The 15,853-nt window shown below is 38.5% G+C and overlaps 1 protein-coding gene across 1 annotated transcript in view; it reads right to left on the reverse strand.

The window, feature by feature from the left end:
* dgat2 (diacylglycerol O-acyltransferase 2) overlaps positions 1-15,607 on the reverse strand; it is a 42,643-nt gene extending 27,036 nt beyond the window's left edge. The window contains exons 1-4 of the mRNA XM_061898149.1: positions 15,451-15,607; positions 9,111-9,239; positions 8,777-8,884; positions 1,838-1,908 (exon numbers count right to left, since the gene is read on the reverse strand). Of these exons, the coding sequence (XP_061754133.1) occupies positions 1,838-1,908; positions 8,777-8,884; positions 9,111-9,239; positions 15,451-15,490 (348 nt within the window). The 5' untranslated portion in view covers positions 15,491-15,607. The remainder of the gene's footprint in view (positions 1-1,837; positions 1,909-8,776; positions 8,885-9,110; positions 9,240-15,450) is intronic.
* Positions 15,608-15,853: the final 246 nt, after the last annotated feature.

The raw sequence follows: 15,853 nt of genomic DNA on the forward strand, positions 1-15,853 counted from the left end.
TGTTTAGAAGCGACATAGAGTATGAATATTTCATCGGATTTATCGATGAGGAGTGACAGATTGTTTGGTAAACGTATAGCATGTTCTATATGTTATAGTTATTTGAATGACTCTTACCATAAGATGTTACGTTAACATACCAGGCACCTTCTCAGTTGGTTATTTATGTGTCATATAACCTACACTTGTTCAGCCTGTTGTTCATTATTCTTTATTCATTTTAAATTGCCTTTCCAATGTCTATTTTTGGTGTTGGATTTTATCAAATAAATTTCCTCCAAAAATGAGACTTATACTCCAGTGCGACGTATATGTGTTTTTTCCTTCTTTAAAATGCATTTTCGGCGGGTGTGACGTATACTCTGGAGCGACTTATGATCCGAAAAATACGGTAAGTTCAGGGCTAAGCTATTTTTAACACCAAGAAATAAGTGCTTAGTAAACTAAGACTGTGTTGCAGCAGACAGTAAGCAGATATTAACAGTAAATTAAGTGTATAAATAAGAGTTAGAGAGATGATAAAATAACAACAACTGTTGGTGTGTCAGCATAGTCAGTACAACACAAATTGGTCTATAAATTAGTGGTGTTGATACCAAGGCTAGTATCAGTATATCATTAATAACATTTTTCTTTTTTTTTCACAAAAATCATTGTTTTGTCAATGGTTACAAACTCAGGAAATAATTCCCTGGACACAGGAGGACGGAAAAAATTTGATTTAAAAGACTACGGGTAGTACAAACGCATATAGTCGTTTTTATCTATTGTGTACTGTTGACTTTGTTTTGATCAAACAATTGTATGTAACCAAAGAGAATAGGGAAGTAGTTTGAATATCGTCTTGATATCCTTATACCATCCATTGCACTCACCTTAATTAAATTGAAAAAAATTACAGTTAATACATGTGATCGGAATAGCTATTGTATCTGCTGATCTTGCATGGATCGATATTGGCAGCATACAACTTTTAGCCTACCACAAAAGGTCAAACTGATAACTAAGTAAGAGCCCTCGTCCTAATCAACAGAGTAAGGCAAACCCCCTCTGATAAGTTTATCTTTATGTCATACCTGATGTCAAGATGTTAAGGAAACAACTCTTACTGAAGGCTGGACATATAACGTACACATGATGTTAAGCAGTGGTCTCAAACTCACGGCTTATATTTTGACATCATAATCCAATGTATTTGGGTAGAAAATACAGTAATTCAATATATGATGACAATTTTATATCCCACTAGAAATAATAACAGTGCAAACACAAAAATGACCGCAAGGCAAATACAAATTATCTGACCATCTCCTGGGGAACTAAACATACAATTTTTACATTCGATTTTACACTAATAATGACTTAAGGCCTACCATGGGTCCGGGTCATTAAAGCTGCTGATAAAAATGGTTAACAAATGTGATTAAACGTGATTCCAAAATGAATACTTTGTGCAACCCAGCCTCATGCAAACACAGTGGCCATCAGGTTAATTCAACATCAATAAATTATTACTTATTATTTTAAACAATAACAACTCATTAAAATGTCTAATAAAAACAAACAGTTTATAATCAAAAACATTTTATAGATAATATAGAAAAAAATATTACAATTTAATAACAAATTAAAAAATGGAAAAAATATGTATTTGAATTTTTTTTTTAATATTCATAAACATATTTTATTAAAAAAAAACAGGTGGTCCTTGCTTTACAAAGTCCTGTGTTATGTTTCATGGCACTGCCTTAATTTTTTTTCTTAAAAGATGAAGCTGCGGACGGGGATGATAGAGCTACAAGTGAGTTTCAATAAACAAAAAAGTGATGTTACCTACCCGGATTGGGAAATAGTCTCGGAAGTAAGTCCACACTGTCCAACTTCTCACCCATGACGATCTCCTGCCACCTGGTCAGGAAAAAAAAACGATAGATGAAAATGACAAAATATCCTTTTTTTAATTAGGAGTTTTTCGGAAAACAAGACTTTTCTTTTTCTACCCACTGCGAGTTGAATAGTGAACCTCATAAGATTCGACTAAAACGCTTACTCGGTCTTACTCCCTGGCATTAGCTTATAGCTAGAGATCAACATAAGTTTGTTTTTCCAAACTTGGAAAATAACAAAGTGAGTGCAAAGGAAAGCGCTGAGAACAATAAGTGGATGATATTTATTGAACTAAAAGAAATAAATCATCAAAAAAATGACAGTGTGTCGCAAGCTAACTAGGGGAAGCAGTTGGAAAAAGTCTGCACTAGGGCTGTGCGATATATCGATATATATAATATATCGCGGGTTTGTCTCTGTGCGATATAGAAAATGACTATATGGTAATATTCGAGTATACGTTCTCACGCAGGACTTTTAGCTGCGGCCGTACACTTCAGGCTCTCCTCGCTCTTCCCTGTGTCTCCTTCTCACAGACAAACAGGCGCATATTCTTACATACGTCACAAACTGTCACGTCATAAGTCACATACACGCCCTCGCCCTGCAGAGAGGTAGTGGCGTGGCTAACGTTAGCTGCTAACGTAGCCGTACGAGAGAAAGATGGTGCGGATCTGATAAATGAAGGAAGACTTAATTCCCAATAAAAACAGCAGGGTTTCCATCGTCTGGCGGTGGTTCGGCTTCAAGTGGGAATATGTCGAACAGACAACCGTAATTTGTCAAGTGTGGGGGGGAAAAAAGAGTTGTTATAAAAAGTAGCATTACTGCTAATATGTAGCATCATTTGAAAAATCACTTGCTAGAGAATGAAGAGAATTTCATAACTTTAGTAACATACCACATTGTAAAGGACGAATACTATTTGATTTCCTATTATGCAGCTCATTTTTATTTGACACTTAAAATGACTCTGACAATCTTGCACTTTATGTTTTGGAAATGACTTGAATTTTTGTGCCATTGCTTAATAACTTTAATATATACACTTTTGGTCAATTGACTTAGTTGTAATTTCCCTCTCTGCATGAAAGTTTAAAAGTAGCATATATGAATGCAGTATGAAGAAGAATGTTTTAATGTAGACACATAGAATCATCATACTGCTGTGATTATATGCATCGTGTTCATTCAAGGCTAAGGCAAAATATTCTAATATATATCGTATATCGCGATATGGCCTAAAAATATCGCGATATTAAAAAAAGGCAATATCGCCCAGCCCTAGTCTGCACCACATTGAAGCAGACTGAGTCGACAACGCCAGCAAAGGACGTTAAAATAATATTCAAACGGCAGACATTTATCCATGAAAATATGAGGAAGCTGCCCATGGGGTGTTTGAATGAGAAGCAACTGGAAGGCGATACCGTAGAAGTCTACTCTCAAAGATGTTATTACATTACTACATTGAACTACTGTAGGTGTTTGATTGCATTACATCCGGAGATGCTTTCTTCTTCATTCACCTTAGGTGAATGGAGCCTTGGCCAGGAGAACTTGATATCTTCAGACGGTGTCCAGCGGTCATTGGGTGTTTCGACCCTGAACCGTAACACCCTACCGCTGGTGGGCCGGCAGTGGTGGCCAAGTCACTGCCTATCTCCTCCTCCTGGCTTCCAGCTCATCTCATCTCTCCTGCTCCATAACCAGCAAGAGGCTCTCTCCGCTGCCTCCCCCATCCTGCGAGCTGCTGTCTTTCTCTCCTTCCCCGTTATTCCCAAAGCTGTGAGCATTCTCCATACCGACTGGGCAGGGAATCCTCTGCAGCCGACCTCGACCGGGAACAGCCATGCCTGCCATCCTTTTCCCCTGTAGTCATTTAAAAGGTCCTGGTATTTAGCACTTTTCCTTTCAAAGGCTTGGTCGCAACCTTCTTCCCATGGGACTGTGAGTTCAATAAGAATTATCTTCTTTGCCTCTTCAGACCACAGCACCACATCCGGTCTCAGGGTTGTTTGTACAACCTGGGGGAACTGCAGCCTTCCTCCCAGGTCTACTTTCATATCCCAAGACCGTGCCATTTGCAGTAGGCTCTTCCTTGCTGTTGCTGTGGTTGGTGGCTTTTCTCCCTCCCTCACAAACTGGATGGATTTTGTTTTCCCTTGGGGTTGCTGTTTCTTGCATCTCTGCTGCTCCAAGGTGTTAGCCAGTGTCATGAGCACCTTGTCATGACGCCATCTGTATCTCCCTTGGGTGAGTGCTGTTTTACACCCTGACAGAATGTGTGCCATGGTACCCTTCTGCCCGCAAAGCTTGCATAGTGGATCCCCTCTCATGCCCCATCTGTGCAAGTTTGTTAGAGTCGGGAGTGTGTCATACACTGATCTCAGCAAAAAAGAGATGCGGAATGGTTGCAGCTTCCACAGATCTGCCCATGTGATCTTTCTCTTAGGGAGGTCCCATTTGGTCCAAGCTCCCTGGGACGCTAGTTCCACTGCTCTTGATATTCGACCTTCCTCTTCCAGGTTTTGTACTTCCTCCTGGACCATAGCTCTTCTTTCCCTGGGTTCTGCCTTACTCCATTGTTGGACATGGGAAGTTCCAAGACCCTGTCTCCCTGTGCACGGCATCCCTATGATGTCACGTAGCCTCAATATGCTCTCAACTTGTGCAACAGTTGTGTCAGCTGCCCACTTGCGTCCTGATCTTGTAGTGACGCCTGCGTGTCTGACTTGTTCGTCCTGGGTGTCTCTGTATGTCATTAAGACTCTGCACTTTGCTACCTTGAATTCCTCCACCACGGATGACAAGGGAAGCTGGAGCTGTCCTGATCTTATGTAGAGGCCTACGGATGTGAAGCTTGGAGGGATTCCCAGCCATTTTCTGAGGTTCTTGTTGATCTTTCTTTCCACTCCTTCTACGCGTGTCATAGGGATGTCATACACTGTCAACAGCCACATGAGTCTTGGTAACAGTCCATGTTGGTATAGCCATATTTTAAATTTACCAGGGAGTCCTGATTTTCCAATCTTCCTCAGCCACTCCTCTGTCTGCTTCTCTGTACTGGTGATGTTGTTCCTGTCAGTAAGTGAGCTGTCAAACCACTTTCCGAGGCACTTTATAGGGTTCTCCTCAATCGATGGAATCACTTCTCCTTGCACTTGCAGCTTGAACCTGTTCGTCAATTTACCTTTCCGGATCACCTTGCTCCTTGATTTTTTGGGCTTAAACTTCATTCTGGACCATGTTGCCATGTGGTCCAGAACTGTTAGCACCCGTCTCGCCTCCACATGGGTTGTGGTCGTCACGGTGAGATCGTCCATGTAACCTCTTATTGGGGGTTGTTGAATGCCTGATTCCATTGCTGGTCCTCTGGCTTCTTTCCCAGCAGCTGTTATGAGGAGGTTCATACCCATGATAAAGAGGATGGGGGAGATTGTGCATCCAGTTACGATTCCCTTTTCCAGGTTTTGCCACTGAGTTGTGAAATTGGCTGTCTTGAAACGTATTTGGATGCCCCCAAAGTAGCTGGTTATCATTCCCTTGATGTGCAGAGGGATGTGGTAATGGTCTAGTGCAGTGTGAATGAGGGCGTGAGGGATTGATCCATAGGCGTTAGCCAGATCGAGCCAGACAACAGTCAGGTTGCCTTTGCTTGCTTTGGCCTCCCGGATCATCTGACTGAGAACTCCGGTGTGTTCCAGGCATCCAGAGAAGCCTGGTATTCCACCTTTTTGGATAGAGGTGTCAACATATCAATTGACTTAGTTGTAATTTCCCTCTCTGCATGAAAGTTTAAAAGTAGCATATATGAATGCAGTATGAAGAAGAATGTTTTAATGTAGACACATAGAATCATCATACTGCTGTGATTATATGCATCGTGTTCATTCAAGGCTAAGGCAAAATATTCTAATATATATCGTATATTGCGATATGGCCTAAAAATATCGCGATATTAAAAAAAGGCAATATCGCCCAGCCCTAGTCTGCACCACATTGAAGCAGACTGAGTCGACAACGCCAGCAAAGGACGTTAAAATAATATTCAATCGGCAGACATTTATCCATGAAAATATGAGGAAGCTGCCCATGGGGTGTTTGAATGAGAAGCAACTGGAAGGCGATACCGTAGAAGTCTACTCTCAAAGATGTTATTACATTACTACATTGAACTACTGTAGGTGTTTGTACTACATTACATTGTGTTGTTTTTTTACAATAGTTCTCATTTTAAAAGTTAGTTTTTATTTTTAAAAAGCATACAACATGTTAAAATGATGATGTTTTGCGGGGGCGAGCATCGATTAAAATTGATTTAAATTCATTTCAATGGGTGATGCTGTTTTGCAGTAAGAGTTTATAGAGATATAAGCTGTGTCAAGTAAACTGGTATCCCAAGGCACAATATTACTGGTGATACTTCATCAATTCTGCAGCTCTATAACAAAAACAAAAATATGTGTTTAAAATTCACATTTGAGTGGTGTTTTGTGGGTTTTCACTCGGCACTGTTACCCCAACACATGACCCCTTTTGAAAAATGTGGAATATCCACATGGTCATGTGGTACACATGACGTTGCATAATTCACATCTTCTGTTCACTCATTCATTTCTGGAGGAGGTGTTAGCTGACCCGAATTGAGACCCGAGATGGACCACTCTTCCATGCACAGCTGTGGACATGACTGACTGGATGAGCCTGGAAGAAGATACACACTAGATCTGTAGGTTTCCCAATGGACTGGACTTACACTATATCTATTGATTTAACAATTAATTAATATAATAATTCAGTAAATTTACCAACTCGACATCCATTGCTGCCGGTCACCCTGGAATGGGGGGTCCCCTACATCTGCGATCTCTTCTTGAGATTTCTTTTTTCCCCCCAATCTGGAGTGTCTGGAATTTTCCCTGGCCTTAATGTGGGTTTAAAAAAGGGGATGTTGTTGTGAGTTTGTGCAGAAATATGGTATTTATTAAAAAAAAATTTGCACAAATTATGAATCTGACCCGCATGATGAGTTTGCCAAGTATAAAAATTAACCTGAAATATTTGAATGACAGAAGCAGCAATTCTAAATGTGTCCACCGGATGTAGTAATAGCAATTCTTTGTATTTTTGTAGATGATGCTACACATGTACAAAATAAACCACGCAGTTTTAGTACATCAGTCGAAGAAAATGATCAAACTAACGTATTTTTCGGAGTATATGTCGCTCCGGAGTATAAGTCGCACCTGCCGAAAATGCATAATAAAGAAGGGAAAAAACATATATAAGTTGCATCGGAGTATAAGTCACATTTTTTGGGTAAATTTATTTGATAAAACCCAACACCAAGAATAGACATTTGAAAGGCAATTTGAAATAAATAAAGAATAGTGAACAACAGGCTGAATAAGTGTACGTTATATGACGCATAAATAACAAACTGAGAAGGTGCCTGGTATGTTAACGTAACATATTATGGTAAGAGTCATTCAAATAACTATAACATAGAACATGCTATATGTTTACCAAACAATCCGTCACTCCTAATCGATAAATCCCATGAAATCTTAAACGCCTAGTCTCTTATGTGAATGAGCTAAATAATATTATTTGATATTTTACAGAGATGTGTTAATAATTTCACACATAAGTCGCTCCTGAGTATAAGTCGCACCCCCGGCCAAACTATGAAAAAAAACTGACTTATAGTCCGAAAAATATGTTAAAATAAATAACAAAACTGTAATTTGATTTTGATATATTTGTTTTTATCTAAATTGATTTAAAAGTAGTGTGCATATGTATGTTTATATTTATAATTTGTGTATACACAAGTTCATTAAATTTAAACATAGAGTGAACAGGTAGTTCTAGCTCAGAGTAATTTATGATTTAAAGAAAATGTGTGGGATTAAATAAGTGTAAATTTATTTTCACTCCTTTTCAAATATGTAAAAAAAAAGAGGAAAAATAAAAAAAGTCCATTGCTCATTTTGTTTATTTTTTTCATTTTTATTCTCCATTGTTTTCATTTTGTTATAATGGCTGTTAAGGCCATAGTACTGTATTGGATCTGGCTTGCTCTTGTTTTTTGCATATTTGAAATAAAACATATCAAATCAAATCAAATAAAAAATTAACACCAATGAGTTGACTGATGAACATTGTCACATAAAATATTCAGAAAATTTAAATAACGAAAAATCAAGATATAATACTAATATCCGTAAGTGTAAAAAAAAACATTATGATTTGCACATTTTAATAATAATAATAATAATAATGGATTAGATTCATATCGCGCTTTTCTATTGTTAGATACTCAAAGCGCTCACAGAGAAGTGGGAACCCATCATTCATTCACACCTGGTGGTGGTAAGCTACATCTGTAGCCACAGCTGTCCTGGAGTAGACTGACGGAAGTGTGGCTGCCAGTTTGCGCCTACGGCCCCTCCGACCACCACCAATCATTCATTCATCATTCATTCACCAGTGTGAGCGGCACCGGGGGCAAGGGTGAAGTGTCCTGCCCCCCCCCCATCTAAAATGAGTTTGACATCCTTCCCTTAGATGCGGCAATACACATTTTGAATTAGTTCAATTTGTGTTTTATTTGATATGGAGTTGATTAAAAGAGACATATTTAGAATTACTTTTGTGAGGGTTAGAAAAGAATGACACTTATTGGTGTCCTGTGATGCCTGCTTTTTGCCTTAAATCAGTGCAAGTTAATGACTAATCAACTGTACAACTTGAAAAACAAAAACAAAGATCGCAGGTGGTATAATCATTAATTTACATTTCTCTGAAAAAGGCGGGCAGCATGGGTTTCCAGTACAAAACATGTTGACATCACATGTTAACGTGGGGAAAAAACACGGATTACCTTGTTTGGGGGTGTTCCAGTCGAGAATGAGCCAGGCGGTGTAAAGGGCAGCGATAAGCCAACAATCAGTGCAGAACATGTAGATTAACAGCACCGTGCACACTAACCCTGCAAGAGCACAGGAACATCACAAATAATCTAAATGCATGAAATGACACTTGAATGCATGTCAACACACGTAGGCAGCTTCAGAGAGGAGAAGTCCCACCAGGTGCTACCCTTTAGTCATCTGACCTACTCAGGACTAATGAGAGTATATGCTAACTCCTTAGGTCTTGTTTTGTTTTCTAACAGCTTAAAGGTAATGTGCAGGATCACATACGCACATACATACCCAAAGCTAAGAAGGTGATGACCCACTGCAGCACAGAGATGACCTGGAGATGTTTCTCCATCTTGGATCCGCATGGCCAGAAGGCCAAGGGCAGGTCCTGCAGGGAGGAGAGGATGCTGGAGCCAGTGCCTTGAAGGAGGGAAAAAAAGACAAATGAACCCTTTAACGCAGGCCTGGGCAATTATTTTGACTTGGGGGGGCCACATTTAGAGAAAAAAATGTGTCTGGGGGCCGATATATTTATTTTTATGAACACTAAAAACATAATGGAATTTTACATTTTTCTATGAAGGATAAAACGCTGAATATTGACAAAATATGAACGTCACACCCCCTATGGATCGACACATTTTACAATCAAAAATGCAACAAACAGTGAAATATGAACGCGAAGGGTACAAAATAAACTAACCTACAATCTGAAATATCTGATACATCAGTAAGCTTTAGAACAAGGGTCTTAGACACGCGGCCCGCGAAACGTTATTTTGCGGCCCCTACCTTAATATGAAAGTTTAATGTTAGTGCGGCCCGCAAGTTTTATATGAATGAGGCTTGACAGGGTCCAAAATGGCTCTTTCAACGTTCTGGGTTGCCTAACCCTGCGTTAGTGGAAAAGCGGCAAATGAGTGAAAGCGACAGAGACGTTGCCATGGAGACAAGGGTATTCTTACATACCTGGCTGCAGTCACACCGTGACACCTGTCCGTCAGTAATAACAGTCCCCGATAACCTGGACCAATTCAAACCATTATTTGTTTTTTTTAATTGTTTAATTTGCATTGCCTCACACGATGAACACTACATATATTTCTATATGACGCCGGATAACACTCCGGGAGCTCTCACTTTTTGCGCTTGCTATCCCGGTACTTTCACTATTATCCGCCGACTGCAGTGTTGCTGTAGGGAGGAAAAGCTGAACGACACACATTGCGTGAATAACATTATTCTCCGTGCGTCGGCTAAATACAAATATATTCCACAACCCAAAACATGTCTTTTTAAAAGCCTGCATTTAAGAGAAGGGTTAGTGATGAGCAAAGACAATTCCAGGAAAAGTGAGCGATGCAATATTTCTTTGTTGAACACAGGGGCACCCCGACGTGTCGCATTTGCACAGAGAATGTAAACAATTTGAAACGTCATTATTCAACTACACATGCTGAGGAGTATGCAACATTTTTTTTAAGAAATCTTTTCTTGCGGCCCAGCCTCGCCCAGACTCGCATCCATTGGCCCCAGGTAAACTGAGTTTGAGGCCCCTGCTTTAGAACTTTGTTGTGAAAATCGCCTTCCACGTCTGTGGAAACGCTCCCCGCCCACACTGCTTGGTGCCTCGTCTGAGCTGCTGTGACTTACATTACCATAGTAACTAATTAGATGACCATTGTAACCAATTAGATGACCATAGTAACTGGTATATCATCCATAAGCGCAGATTCCAAGGATTGAAATACTTAGTATAGTTGAAGACATACGGTCATTAGAAAACGTCACTGCACATCATAATGGCAGCTACACTTTCCATCATAAAAATCTAAAAAAAGTATTTGGCAATGTCCGGCGGGCCAGATTGAAAAGCTCAACGGGCCACATGTGGCCCCCGGGCCTTAATTTGCCCAGGTCTGCTTTAACGGAAACACAGGAAGTCAAAAGAATGTAGAAATAATTACAGAAGAGCAGTCGCAGAGTTCTGCCGAGTCAGCTCGTCACATCATTTGCATTTACTAAAGTAAACGTCACATCACAAGCAGTCAGGTCGAAAGAGCTGAGTGAAATCCAATAAGAACAGATCCCTTCTAAATTCTAATCCCATCAGTGCGCACTGAAAATAACCCTCTCTGGTTAGTAGCAAACCTCAACTAGCGACCATCTTGAAGACCTGGTCCTGCTGATCACTTACTCGGTAATCATCAAACTCAACTATTTGTGGTGCTGAGTTGCAGGAAGGGGGAGATAGATGACACCATGATGTCATTTGCATAATTAGCCAGGACGCATGTGCATGTAATTGTAAAAAGGGTGTAAAAAACATGAAAAGACAAACAAAAATGTATAAAACTACGAATTAACATTTAATGTTGCTTCTTTTTGTCGCTGTTTGTGTGTAAATGTCAAACTGTGAGGGTGAGGGGCTCAGAACAATACCCGCTGTTCGTTAAGAAGAGCAATACGTGTCCAATAAAACCGGAAAAAGTTGCTAAATTTTTACTCAATTTTTTCTGTTAAGTTGGCAACATTGATCCCTGCCCTGCTACATTTTCTTACTCTCTGGCAAAACAGGCGCGTACAAGCTGTGTTAAGCAGCGGATTTTCGGCGCCATCTACCGTGTGCAATTGTAACAAGCTGGCTTCAGCTATTGATTACTTTGTTCGATTTTTTTGAGTCATTGGATAACTTACTTTACAGCCTAAATGCGTACTTTAGGGAAAAATGTATGTTTTTGCTTGCTATAACCATTATTTTTTTCTCCAATAAACACACATTATCAACATTAAAATTACACTTTAAATATGTGTACATTATTAAAAAAAATGATCCACTGTTGACAGCATCCACACGCCAATGCTCTCATGTGTGCTCTATTGCTGTGGCCGTGCGGATTTGATCAATTTATATGAGTTGTATTCATTAAACGATCAATGGGATCCCTAAATCCTATTATAATATGTTCTTGAGCGAAGGGGATAACAGGCAACGCCACAATTAGTTGTGGCAGACACTGAACACTATTGTACCAGAAGATGTACTAAATGGTCCCTAGTGTGTGAATAAGAGTGTGAATGTTGTCTGTCTATCTGTGTTGGCCCTCATGGATGGCGACGTGCATCATACTTTATACTTTAATATACACACGTTGTCTGAATATTAAAAAACAAAAAACTGTTAGTTTCTGCTGAATAGTGAATTTTGTTTGTTGAAATAAGAAAAATGAAACCAAACAATTGTGTTATTGCTCTTGGACACTGAAAAAGAATGTTGTTTTTTTTTTCCAATATAAATGTTTTCATAACAATATGAAATTCCAAATAAAACCAATTGTTTTTTGTTTTTGCATGTTAAAATGACATTTAAAAAACACAATCGTTTTCTTCAATTACATTTTTTGTATTCCACAATGAAATTTAAAATAAATGCACAGTTGTGGGCTGACCTGGATGAGCCTAGAAGAAGATCCCCCTATGGCTTCCTAGTGGACTGGATTCCCACAGTATTTATTAATTAAACAATTCCATTATCATACCCATATGACATCTATTTCAGCCCATCACCCTGTGAGGGCCTTGTTAAGGCTTGATCTGTTTCCCTTACACATTGAAAAATGCAGATTTATTTTGGCAACCCAATTTATGGGTTGCTAGTGTTGTGCTAAATTTTGGAGTTACTTTTTTATGAAGAGCAACCCATTTTTGGGTTGTACGGGTATTATTTTAACTCAATTCCTGGGTTGTTTTTCAATGAGTTAATTTTTGGGTAAGAGGCTTTTTGTTAAATTAAAAAGTATACTTTTTCTTGACCAAGATTTGATTTTGGATTAGTCTCATTAACGTTTACAAATCACACACCTTATGTACATGAAATGCGTCCTTAACTTTTTAAAGAGGTACTAAATATTTGAGCATGCTGTATAGTAGTGGTCCCAAACCTTTTTTGCATCACAGACAGATTTAATGTATCCATTATTTTCACTTGTTCCAGATAAATACAGCAAAAATAAGTGCATGACTTTGAGCACTGACTTTGAGCACTGACTTTTTTCAGTGTGAGAAGAGGGCCCTTTCTACTGGAACACTTTTGTATTACATCTAACAATTTCAAAAAATGCTCTCATTAATTTCCCCCAAATATATATTTTTGATATCCGAGGTCGCATTCACATTAATTCTTGTGAGAACTCCTCCCCAAAGTGCAGGACACCCTTCTCACGCCATTGAGCCTACAGTATGCCTCTCCTGACATGCAGCGTCAGACAGACACATAACAATTTTAGTGAAACCCCTTCACTATATTTGGTGCTAAATTAACCACAACAAAAAGTGAAAACAACACGGTGCTAATAGTCTGACATTGCTTCTACAAAGTAGAAAAACAAGTCAAAGCCCTGAAGGTACATGACAAAGTACTCAACAGGACCAGGAAAATAATAAAAAGTCACATGAAAAATAAAAAAGAATCACGTAAATGTTAATAAAAAACAGTAAGATAAAACTACATGACATAATACATTAAATTGAATAATAAAAAATCAATTTGTACAAGATATCTAGATTTTGTTTCAAAGTATGGCTGCAGCTTCTACTGTAAAGTGAGTGAACAATGGGACAGGGACTCCAAACTCAACTGGGGTCACCAACAAGTGGACTTGACCACTTGATTATCTGGCTTAATTTGTTTCTATCCTGCAGAGGCAGACCTCCAAACTATCCATGACACCAGCCAAAACGATCAAACCTATTCAATGAAAAGCACGATAAAACAAGATGGTCATGGTTTTATCAACATGAAAAGACACTTTCCTTTGCCGCTGCATGGCTACTTCCTTTTGCATACAGAATCACATCTATCCTTAAAATTCAATGTAGTGTATGGTCCCAAGATATTTGTAGAATTGCACTTAATAATGGTGCACTCATATGTCATTCCTTTTTTATTTATAAATCAAACTATAAATGGGTATTTGGTGGGTAGATTTTGAAATGTATTTTGTATATTATAGATAGATAGATAGATAGATAGATAGATGGATAGATGGATAGATGGATAGATGGATAGATGGATAGATGGATAGATGGATAGATGGATGGATGGATGGATGGATGGATGGATGGATGGATGGATGGATGGATGGAAGGATGGAAGGATGGAAGGATGGATGGATGGATGGATGGATGGATGGATGGATGGATGGATGGATGGATGGATGGATGGATGGATGGATGGATGGATGAATCTTTATTGATTCCTTCAGGAGAGTTCTCTATATTATGATGTATATTTTAACCATGGGTCCCTGTCCATAAGCTGTGTGCTTCTAGAGAGGACCTTTTGCAGAACTAACTGTGATATTAACAAAAGAAACAATAATGAAATACAAACCTATGTCTGTCTGTAAATAAATAAAAAAATTAAAAAATAAATAGAAATACATTCATGCCTGTTTTCTAAAATCAATAAACAGAGCTTTTGTTTTAAGACTGGGTTTGTATCGGTCACTATACAAGTTGAAAAAAAATCCTGCTATGTTTTTATTACAATAGTAATAATTAAAAAAAATAATTTGTCTGTACACTTGTCTGTAAACATACATATACACATATGTATGTATACACACATACATTGTTTTTTTTAATTTATCAATTTTTTTAGAAATGCATTTTAAAATCAATTCAAGCTTTTTTCACTAAAGCTGAGCAGTTTTATACTTGGATTTTGTGTTTCTTCAACTGTACCAAAAATTAGCCGCTACCTTATAGATATGATGACGCCTTATCGAAGGGGTGTCAAACATAAGGCCCTATTTTGCGGGCCGCATCTGGCTCGCGAACACGTTTTACCCGGCCCGCTGGATGAGTTTGCTAAGTATAAAAATGAGCCAAATTTTTTTATCAAAGAAACCGCTGTTCTAAATGTTTCCACTAGATGTCGCAACAGCAATTATTTGTATCTATGTAGATGATGCCACATGTGTAAAAAAAATAAACCACACGATGTGTCGAAAAAATTATCAAACTACATAAATAACATCCTGTAGTTTGATTTTATTATTTTTTTATCTTGATGGATGGAAAATGAACACCAATGAGTTGACTGATAAACAACATCAGATCATGTATTCAAAAAGTATAAATAACGACAAATAAAAGGTAGAATACTAATAACCGCAACATGTAAATGTAAAAAAACCAACAACAACATTATGATTTGTACATTTTCAGAATGTGCTTGTTCTTTTTAAAAATAAATAAAACCATCTGAAGTTGCCATGATTTTAACAGTCCGGCCCACTTGGGGGTAAATTGTTCTCCATGTGTCCCCTGATCTAAAATGACTTTGACACCCCTGCCATACCGTAAACGCAACAAGTTTGTTTTTTTTACCTGAACAAAGCCTGTAGTAAAAAAAAAAATAAAATAAAATAAAAATAAAAAATAAATATATATATTGCTTCAGTTTTAAGTTTTGTAAGTGGGACGAACACTTTCAGTAAAAATAAGACTAATAGAAATGAAAAATAAACTATATTAATATTAGTTTGTAGGTTGAGATTCTTAATATTTAGATGACGTAATGATTTTGAATGAATATTGGTAGGAAATAACCAAAGGATTTTCTCACCTTTCAGCACCCCCGAGTAGGCAGCAAGGATGGTCTTCATGCTTGGACTTCCTGATGGAAACAAGAGAAGAATTGATGTCCAGCCTCACAGCTGCCCTGCCAGCACCGACACTGCGAGGAGGCGAGCGGCCAGCAGCCTTTCATCAAGGAGGGGAGGAGCCACGCACGGCTGGGAGGGGGCGGACAAATTGCCGGTGGGCGCGTGCGCCGACGTGACTTCCCTGCGGACACGCGCCTAACATTTAGACGTCTCTCCGGAAGGTCTCGATGTATTAGCATCATGTTGTCTGTTTTCATTATGTAATATGTCATTCTTATAACAATTGTAGGGTCTTTTAATCTATAAATATAAGCTCATAAAAATGTGATTTTACTGCTAAAAATTGATGTTATTTTTTACATA

Source organism: Nerophis ophidion, linkage group LG04, assembly GCF_033978795.1.
Source record: "Nerophis ophidion isolate RoL-2023_Sa linkage group LG04, RoL_Noph_v1.0, whole genome shotgun sequence".
Taxonomy (NCBI): Eukaryota; Metazoa; Chordata; class Actinopteri; order Syngnathiformes; family Syngnathidae; genus Nerophis; species Nerophis ophidion.